The sequence below is a fragment of the Podarcis filfolensis genome (genome assembly GCF_964270895.1).
Source record: "Podarcis filfolensis genome assembly, chromosome: 6".
In the NCBI taxonomy this organism is placed as follows: domain Eukaryota; kingdom Metazoa; phylum Chordata; class Lepidosauria; order Squamata; family Lacertidae; genus Podarcis; species Podarcis filfolensis.
Genome location: NC_139609.1, coordinates 88,962,148 through 88,972,244, shown reverse-complemented (window position 1 = coordinate 88,972,244; position 10,097 = coordinate 88,962,148). Strand labels below are relative to the sequence as shown.

Here is a 10,097-nt window from a genome sequence, read left to right as displayed (position 1 = left end):
TCGCCGCTCTGCGTCGGCCAAGCCGATAGACCCGAGTGGCTTGAGTGCGGCGGCGGCGGTGGTGGCGGGTACGCACTCCACGTACGCTCCCTCCTCTTCCCTCGCGCGCTTCCCCTCCTGACTCTATGGTTGGGGCGCCGGAGTGTACGCAGGGGCGTTGCGTGAATACCGTCTCGCGCGTGCGCGGCGAGGAAAGTGACGGTGCTCTTTTGAGGAGGAAGAGCGCCGGGAGGAGAGTTTCGGCGGCCGTTTCTGTTTCTCTCAGGCAGCGGCGGCCATGAGCTACGACCGGGCTATCACCGTCTTCTCCCCCGACGGGCACCTCTTCCAAGTCGAGTACGCCCAGGAGGCCGTGAAAAAGGGCTCCACAGCGGTAAGGCGGAGGAGGCAGGGCCGAAAGAGAGGGGCCGGAAGGCCGCGAGGGGGAGCGGGAGCCTTGGGCGGAGGAGCCGGGCTCGCGGCCTTGTAAAACCCTGTGGTGGTTTCTGGTTGTTTTTTTTAATGATGCAGCTGTATATCTTTCTTAAAATAATAATAATTAATATTATTTATTGGGGGTACAGGTCTCCTCCCCCCCCTTCTCCTCAGGCTCTTTCCACCATCAAAGGGAGCCGCGCCTCAGCTCGCTTATTTAATTCATTTATAAGTTCGTTTATTTGTAAAACATGTTTCATAAACATAAATACGGCCGGTGGTTTTTGTGTGAGAGGGTGAACACGCGGAACAGAGGTGCCAGCTCCCTTTGCTCCCCCACCCCCCAACTTGATGATGGGGAGGTTATTGGGTTGTTGTTTTTATTTTGATTACCGTATATACTTTTTGGTTTTATATTTTGATTTTGTTCTGTGAGCCGCCATGAAATCTCCCGGTATAGGGCAATATATAAATTCAATTAATAATAATAATAATAATAATAATAATAACCATTCAAATGTTGTGTGTGCACACCACATCATGAGAATATTTTATTCCAAGTTGGCACCCCTGACAAAGAGACGCAGGAGTCCAGATCTTTCGGAGCGCAGCCCTCGAAAACATTAAGAGCACATTTAAACTTCCTCCACTGAAGCTTGTGGTGGGGCTGAGGTTGTTCAGGTGTGCAAGAGATTTGGGATTTCTATCGTGTTTCTTCTTTAAATTTATCAGATATTCCAAGGAAGCAGCAAATTCAGATTAAGTAGGCAAACGATGTGGGGCAGTGTTTTGATGATGCAGGCGTGTGATTGTGACAAAAAATAATAGTCTTCAGAATGTGGCTACAAGCTTTTACAATATACAAAAATAAAAATAAATTTAAATCACAGGCAATCAATTCTGATTTTGACTCCCCTTCTCCTCTTCTGCAGTTCCTTGTTTATATTTTAATTTACTGCATATCCAGATTATACTAATTTGTTATTCAGAATGTGGCACACATAGGAACTGTAAGGAAGTGCCAATTCTAATCAGTGCCTTTGTTGAACAAAGGCAATCAGAATTTTATGCTTCAATGCCTCCCCCACTAAACAAATAATCCCACCACTCTGCAGGCAGAGAGCTAGCAGGAATATTCACCAATTCTTTTACCCCATCACACTTGTTGTCTAACTAGTACATGCCAGGAAAAGTTTGTGTGCAAATACAGACATGTTCAAATGCATATGGCTACACACATGCATAATGGTGAAGATTAGGGAAGCAGTAAAGTAGTGTATTAGTTAAAACAACCTTCCTTAATATGGTGTCGTTCAGATGTTCAGGCATAGAACTCCAAAGAATCTGGAGAGATAGCATGGTCAGAGTTGACTGAAAGGGCTGTGTAAACCATGGGGAAGAAATCTAGTAGCAACCATGCAGTTAGAACACAGGAACAGGTTGTCCAACAATATCTGATAAGTGGAGGTTACATGACTGAATTCTGAAGGGCTAGGTGCATATATAATGAATCGGGGGAGTGGGCTGGCATGTGAAGAATGAAAGTGCAACCATGTCAAAGTCTACTAAGGGAGATTAGATCATTGCAGAGTGTGGCTGAGGCCTCATCACTACCTAAATTGTGTGTTTTATATTTGAAAGAGGAGCTGCATGGAAAGTAAGGTGAAAGGCTGATAAGTGAGGTGGAAGGAAAGGAACCGTAGATGATGCTTTGGGTTACTTCCAATTCTACGATTCTGTGATTAGGTCATGAAAGCATTCAGAAGTTGCTCAATTTTCAGAGAGATGTGAGCATGAAAGGCAGAGGTTGGATACTGCTGAGAGAAATGGAATAGGTATGACTGGCAGAAATTGAACATAAGAAAATTATAGATTATTTGGAACTTTGCTTAAAGTTTCTTCATCTATCTTAAATTTATTTAAAGCTGTAAAATATTTTCAGTTTTCTTCAGTTTAATGGGTGATATCCAGTGTTAGCATGTTCATTGTTTTCAGTGGGTCTGCACTGGGTATAAATGATGTAATTGGATATCACCCAATGAAATATGATACGCCAACTCATTATCACAAAGATACTGTTTATAGAGTCACATGTAAACAATTTCATGCTTCGTATGCAAGTCAGTGTTAAAGCACTGTTGTCTAGTCAATGTGGGTTGCCTTCACCTATTGTTTTTTGCTTCTGTCACACTTTATTATAGCTAATATTTGAGGGAGCTGTTTGAAAATGTCATCTCTAATGCACTGTGTAATATTTAAGGTTGGAGTACGAGGAAAAGATATTGTTGTTCTTGGCGTGGAGAAGAAATCTGTGGCAAAACTTCAGGATGAAAGAACTGTCCGAAAGATCTGTGCCCTTGATGACAATGTCTGCATGGCTTTTGCAGGTACTGTTATGATGAAGTCCCCTAAATACCAGGAATGGGGCTTTGGAGTAAAATTGAGTTGTTTAGTAGAACATTCTTCAGTACAGCAAAAATAAGCGGTGTCATTTTTTTCTTTTCAGCTTCCAGGTAGCTCTTCTAAATACCTTAATTGCAAAGAAAAGCAAAAAATTAAATTCAGGTTATGTTATAGGTGAGGGAGAAGATTTTAAGTGAACCACTTTGAGACCCCTGGGTATAGGGCAGTACAGTCATACCTCAGGTTGAATGTGCTTCGGGATGAGCGCGTTTGAGTTGCGCTCCGTGGCAACCCGGAAGTAACGGAGTGCGTTACTTCCGGGTTTCGCTGCATGCACAGACGCTCAAAATGACGTCACACGCATGTGCAGAAGCGCCGAAACGTGACCCGTGCGGATGCGGGTTACATTTGCTTCTAGATGCGAACAGGGCTCCGGAACGGATCCCGTTCGCATCTAGAGGTACCACTGTATATAAAGTCAATAATAATAATTAAGTGATTCCTCTGCTTTTTGTATTCAGAGTGTTGTCTTGGACAGCTCTGTTAGGAACTGCTCTGCTTCATTTTCTTGTACACTTGTGTTATAAACTTCTCATAAAACAAATATGAAGTATTTGCATATGCTTAAAAGTACACCATCTAATTATGATTAGTTTCTAAAATTTGAATGCAGATAGTGAAAGTATCAACAATTGCGAAAAAAAGGCCTGTTAAAACTTTCTTTAGCGGTTAATCTAATTATTCTAGGTATAAAATTAATAGCTTTCCTGATTTGTAGCCCAGTACTTAAACTCTAGGTTGTCAAACCTTGCCAATTTGTGTTTCATAGCTCTAAAAAGAATATTTGGCAGCTGCCATGGAAGATATTAACAAAATAGGTTAACACAGAGTTTTCAATCTGTTCAAAACTAAGGACTAAATTTGATGCAGAATTCCTTCTTTTTTCTTTCCTCTTTAGCCAAAAGTAGCCCGAGTGGAAGAAGGCCAGTCAGGAAGAGTCTGCTTAAATCTTTTCAGCTCAAAAACCTTTTGAGCTTGATAACCAGTATGACTCTTAATACATTGCAGGACATACATTGGATGTTTCCTCTAGTTTTCTACCAACTTCTAATGTACAGAGTTAGATTTAGCCTTGCCCCTCTGAATAGAAGGGTTCTTTCCATTTGCAAAGGAAATTAACATCCATTGGAGATTCCTTGCTGAAGGAGAGTGACTATTCTTTTTTTTTTTGCCAGTTCCCTTTGTAAGTCCTCAGCATCACCTTCAATGCTGTTCTGCAGAGTCCCTGAGCCCTCTGAAATAGCATTTCAGCAGGTTGCAGGGGAAAGGAAGAATCTCCCCCCTACCTCCAACACAAGTTGGAACTCTGCTTAGAGTAATGCTGGATGCAGCTCCCCCCAAAATTACAAAGTTTTGAACATACATATTTTATTAACCAGCACGATAAATGCGGCCTGTCATTAATCCTCTTTTCTCACCCATTTCTTTTGATTAATGTTTTCTAAAGCAGAAATATTTCTGTATGTGTTCTATGCTAAATGGCACATTTTGCCCATTTATATTATTTGTAGGGCTCACAGCAGATGCCAGGATAGTTATAAATAGAGCTCGGGTGGAATGCCAAAGTCATAGACTTACAGTGGAGGACCCTGTCACTGTGGAGTACATTACACGGTATATTGCTAGCCTGAAGCAGGTATGTACAAAGAAAAAGCAATATAGTGCTTGTTAAAAGGTGGTTAATACCAGAGAATTCCAGAGAAACATAATGTAATGCGGCTGCTATATTTTATTGAACTTGCTGCGTAACAATGTATAGATGCCTCCCTGGTTTCTTCCACAGACAGTGAAAAGTAATATGAATTAGTATTTACCTGGTATCAGTATTTGAAATTGTGGTTGTGGATTCTGCCACTTTTTGCCTTTCATTTCCCAACTTTAGTAATTTTGTCTTAACTAAATCGGACAATAATGTAGGTCCACCAGACGTATGTATATTCAAAATTTACAAACAATGCACCAACAATGCATTTCAAAAATAACTAAAATATGAAGTCATCTCGGATCTCTTATTCTCTGCTACTGCAACACCTGATAGCTATTAAGAATCAGTGGACTGATCATTAACACATTAATTACTGAATGTATATTTTGACCATAAGTGAGTCTGGTATTCCTAGTAAAATTGGAAAAGAGCTCTGGTTTACTACTGAAGAAGAATCTCTCTGTACAATCCATTAGTAAAAATTCCTAATTTTGTCAGGAGTGGGATGGAAAAACCAAAACCAGTTAAATTGGCCTTTTCTGATTCCAGCTTGTTCTTTTTTTCCCATACGGTTTAATAATAAAGTAACTCCTCAGAACACTTGCAATGGTTATGTTTTCCTCAGTCAATAAGTTAAGAAAAATATCCAGTGCTATACATGTATTTCATGAGAAATCTGTACTTCTTTAGGCTTACACTTGTGCTAATAAATCTTTTTCTCTTCCTCCTCAGCGGTACACCCAGAGCAATGGCCGCAGGCCTTTTGGTATTTCTGCCCTGATTGTAGGATTTGACTTTGATGGAACTCCAAGGCTTTATCAGACTGATCCTTCTGGCACATACCATGCTTGGAAAGTGAGTTGGGTTTATCTTGCTAAGATGGAATGAACAGAAGCACTTCATTCACATAAGTAAATCTATCTACAGTTTAAGTTTCTGGCTCATAGCAAGGGGGCAGGGGACACAGTAACGTATGGTCAACCCTCTCTCTCCTTGCCAAAGGATGTGTGGATCTGTCTTTGGTGGGCTGGAGTACAAAATTTTGGCTTTTGAGGGAATCTGACGATTAAAGGACTGAAGTAAAAGTCATTTTTGTTTCTCTTAGTTTTAGATGCATCCAGAAATTTGCAAGCTAGTTCCCATTGTCCTTTTTGTTGTTGCTACTCTGGGTTTTATCCAACACTGCATGAGGAGAGTTCTGTTTGTTTCTGGAGCAGATTTTGAGGGGGCACAGGGGGCTGTAGGGGAAAGGAAAATGAAGCCTTATTGTTTAAATGGAAGTTCTGGTCTGCTCATGCAACAACTGCATTGCATACAACCCATAGATTTTAAGTGTTATCACACACTTCAAGGCAATATAGATAGAAAATTTAAGCAAGAGAGTACATTTTTCATTATGCATCTAGATTTTCTGTTGGCTTGCAAACTCATTTCTAATAAACTTTTAAAATTCCAGGCTAATGCAATTGGCAGAGGAGCGAAGTCAGTGCGTGAATTTTTGGAAAAAAACTATAACGATGAAGCCATTGAAACAGATGATCTGACCATTAAGCTTGTGATTAAAGCACTTCTTGAAGTGAGTTGGAACAACTAAGTCTTAAATTTGAGTCTTATTTAGTTAACAAGGTGGGTGGCTATTGACAAGTTTACATACAGTTTCCATTTCTTTTAAAGTTAAAGCGCTGGCTATTGAACAGGTTTGAGAAGCCAGATCTAATGCCCTAATAGTTGTAATATATTTTAATTTTCATTTAGCAAAAACCAGAATTAAAATGCCAATGGTTCTGCAAAAATGCAATACTTTTGCACTGCAGGAAAGTCTTTTCCTAACACTTTTGCTTAACTTTTTGAATTTAAGGTTGTACAGTCTGGTGGGAAAAATATTGAGCTGGCTGTTATGAGAAGAAACCAGCCTCTTAAGGTAAGCTTCCAGTGGCTTCTGAATTTCAAAAGCAGTGTCGATTTCTGCTCAGTAGCAACAGTGCAGTTTTAAACTCACCTCCAGTTAAGACTGACTTGCCCCCTTCAGTTTCAGCATTCAATAGGACCTTCATGTGCCTGTTTGTATCCAAGCAATGCTTCACACTCAACTTTAGTGTCTGTTGTTTTTTATTACTTGGTCCTGAAAAGTTGGACCCCAGTTGTCCATTTGGGGATTCCATTGTGATCGTGTTCCATCCTTAGGAGCCTTAATTGTTCATAGCTGTTAGTTCCTCATCTCATGCTGCCTCTCATTTGAGAGGTTGTCCAAAACCAAATTGGCTTAATAATTCCTAAATTAGCCTAAATTCCCTATGTGGGAGAAAGTATCCTAGCAGCCCCATGAATGACTGGAAAGCACACCTGTGCATACCATTGGGAGGGGGTGACACACTGATTTCTTCATGCTGCTCTGGATGATCACATGATCCTTAGCAGCAGGGGAGGCATAGAAAAGCCCTTGCATGCACATGGTACTTGGACTCCCAGCCTCACTGCAATCTTGTCTCTGCTGTTACAGATCTTGAGCCCTGATGAAATTGAAAAGTACGTTGCTGAAATTGAAAAGGAGAAGGAAGAAAACGAGAAGAAGAAACAGAAGAAAACAACAACATGATGTGTGAAACTCAACTGCCTAGCCGTTTTTGGTTTTTAAATCAATCATGAGTTTCTGTATAGACATGTAGGCATTCCATTTTCCTATTCACTGTCAAGTGGCCTATAATAAACCACCTGTGTTTTTTTAAACATCTGTTAATGCCATGTACCTGATTTGTCAGTGTATACTTTAACTTGGTACTACAACTTCTCTCATCAGTGAAAACCTTTTTCGTAAGTTGTGTATAAACCCAAAGTTTGAGGGCAAACTTGATTTTTAGTCACCCTTATTTGCTGTCTCTTCATTGTCCATGACTACTGCTGCCTTCTCTTTCCTCCTGTTGCAAATGATGTTTTTGCTGCCGTTATTACCAAAACCCCTAATGTGCCTGCATCTTTTGCAGTATAAACAAGTTGGTTCAAAACTTGAGTGCTGCATTTGGGTGTAAAAGTCAGAAGTAAAACTTAAAACACATCTTGCAGTACTTGGGACAGCAGATAAAGGAAGGTTCTGAAGGCATTCTTGTGGAATACAAGAGGTTTTCCTTTGACTTCAGTGGCACACTTCCAGAGTTCTTGCAATTTCAAGTATTCAATTAAGTGTTAAGGCTACTAGTAAAATTTGGCACTTGAAAGCTCACAGCCCCTCCAGGTTTTTTAAGGCATGCTTCATTTTTGAGGATCGGAGTCTGCCTCTCCAGATTGCATGACTGAGAACCTGAACTGTCCTAGGTAGATGGCATTTCTCTTCATCACAGCCTTATCCTTTCACTTATATACAGGTGGGTTTGGTATGTATGTCGTTAACGGGCAACATGTTTCTCCTGCTATCAAAACAGTTCTATGGTATAGATGCATACCTCGGGTTCCACAAATACCTTTCCTTTCCCTGCAAAAGCAACTTCCAGCCTTAGGTGTCATATGTTTCCATGACAATAAACAGCCCTGTTGGTACTGCTAATAATAAAAATTCTAGAGCTTCTCTATTAAGCTTGCAGGCTGTCCTCTAATTCTGCCATTTATCGCAATCAAGCAATAGGGATTAAACCATAGGACAAGTAAAGGTCTGTGGTGGTTTGTTAATAAAGGCAGGTTGAAAGAACAGCCTATTTTAGGGTTCATACAAACTAGGTTAAATGTAATGGGTTTCCTCTGCAATGTAGGATGACAGTCTTGCTTCACAGATTGGACTGTAATGAAATATAAAGCACAATGTCCCCTCCATAGCAGTTGGATTTGTGCTTCAGTGTCACCAGCAGGTAAATGACACACATCTACCTCTCTTCTGTGCAAGAATTCCAGTGCTTTCCTGTCCAGTAGCTTCCTTGACTCCGCTTGTGGCATTCTCTTATTTAATAAAATATGTACACCACTTGAAATGGGAAAAACAAAAACTTCACAACCCTCCTTTAAAGCATACAAAAGTTTAAAATTGCCTCAACTTTCTAAGCATCTGGGTAGGCTTGACTAAGCAAGAAAGTTACTAGCAGGTGCCAAGGAGTAGTGACTGCACCTGCACCTGATCTCAATAGGTAGAGCGAAATGTAGGTGCTGCCACACTGATCAAATGACTCTTGGCTCTCATGGTACCTTACCTGATCAGTGGTATACAGTCCAGCTGAACTTTTTGTTTTAAAAACTCTTAGTTCGTTCAATGCCACTTGCATGCTACTTAATTTTAAGTCCAGGGTCAATGTCCCTCTGGTTGGTTCCATGGCAAACTGTTCTAGGACAGTAATGTATCTAGAAATTTTACTCTTGTCAAAACACTTATGTAGTCTGTGTAAGGGCTGCTGCATTTCCTCATTTGGATGCTTGCTTGATTTCATTCATTCATTTCAAGATCTCTCCGAGTATCTTGCTCAGGGGAAACACTAGCAAACCTCCGGAACTCAATTACACTTGGGACCCAGTACCACCACCCACAATGGTTCTGTGAAGAAGTCTTCCCTTTGTTATTTACTTTGCTTCACTCAATGCCCCCTTATGTACTGAGCACTCCTTCCCATAGTTTGTATCCAGAGAAAACTGTCCCACTGGCTTTTTCCATTCTACCAAGTTTCCATTATGACCACAGAATCAAGCACTCCAGTTTGCCCGTCTTGGCTTGGAGGCTTCTAGCATTAGTCGTTTTTTTTTATATAGTGTTTCTCTTCAGGTTCTCTTAGCAGTTGTGTTTTGGCCTGCGGTGCTTTGGCCTCTGAATTGCCATTTGGCACTTCAGGTTTATACCTTTACCCAGTTAAATTGCCATTTTTTTCATCAACGCAGGCAGACAATTTGTTCCAAACCAGACCCTCCTGGGCTCCTGTTGGCTTTCCTCTCCTCCCACCAGCAATCAGTTCAAAAGCTGTTCTGCCACCATTACTTCAAGCACCAACAGTTGGCTTCCATCCAGGTTTAAGTGGAATCCACTCCTTTTGTACAGGCCCGGTTTGTCCCAAAATGTTCTTCCAGTGCCTAAGAAGTCCAAACCCCTCCTCCCAAAATCAGTCCCATTCACACTTTTGAGACTATAAAGCTCTGCCTATCTGGTGCTGCATGTGGGGGAAGCAGAAGCATTTCAGACAGCTACCTTGGATGTCCTGGTTTCAACATCCTACCTGGCAACCTAACTTGCTTCCATGATCTCATGACCAATTTCCCCATATCATGCATGCCAATGTGCACCGTGACTATCAGCTCCTTCCTAGCACTAGGCAGTGTGACAACCACAACCATCGTGACAGGAAGGTAATTCACCCTCCAGAATTTCACACACCCAACTTTCTATGTTCCCAGTGACTGAATCAGACTACCAAGATCTCTACTCCCTGAAGAAGAATCATTGGCACGGGAAGATAGTGGGTCATCATCCAAGGAATGGGTCCCTCCTAATGCATCATTTCCCTCTTTTTCCGACATTCTCCTTCCCCCATGTCCCACATTCTCTCACCAG

General features: G+C 41.2%; 1 protein-coding gene across 1 annotated transcript; it reads left to right on the top strand.

Annotated features, from left to right (window-relative positions):
- Positions 1-152: 152 nt before the first annotated feature.
- PSMA7 (proteasome 20S subunit alpha 7) lies at positions 153-7,309 on the top strand. The gene is made up of 7 exons (XM_083619167.1): positions 153-373; positions 2,675-2,801; positions 4,389-4,513; positions 5,315-5,437; positions 6,039-6,158; positions 6,441-6,503; positions 7,083-7,309. Exons 1-7 carry the CDS (start codon positions 278-280, stop codon positions 7,176-7,178), a joined length of 750 nt encoding a protein of 249 aa, XP_083475293.1. The 5' UTR covers positions 153-277; the 3' UTR covers positions 7,179-7,309.
- Positions 7,310-10,097: the final 2,788 nt, after the last annotated feature.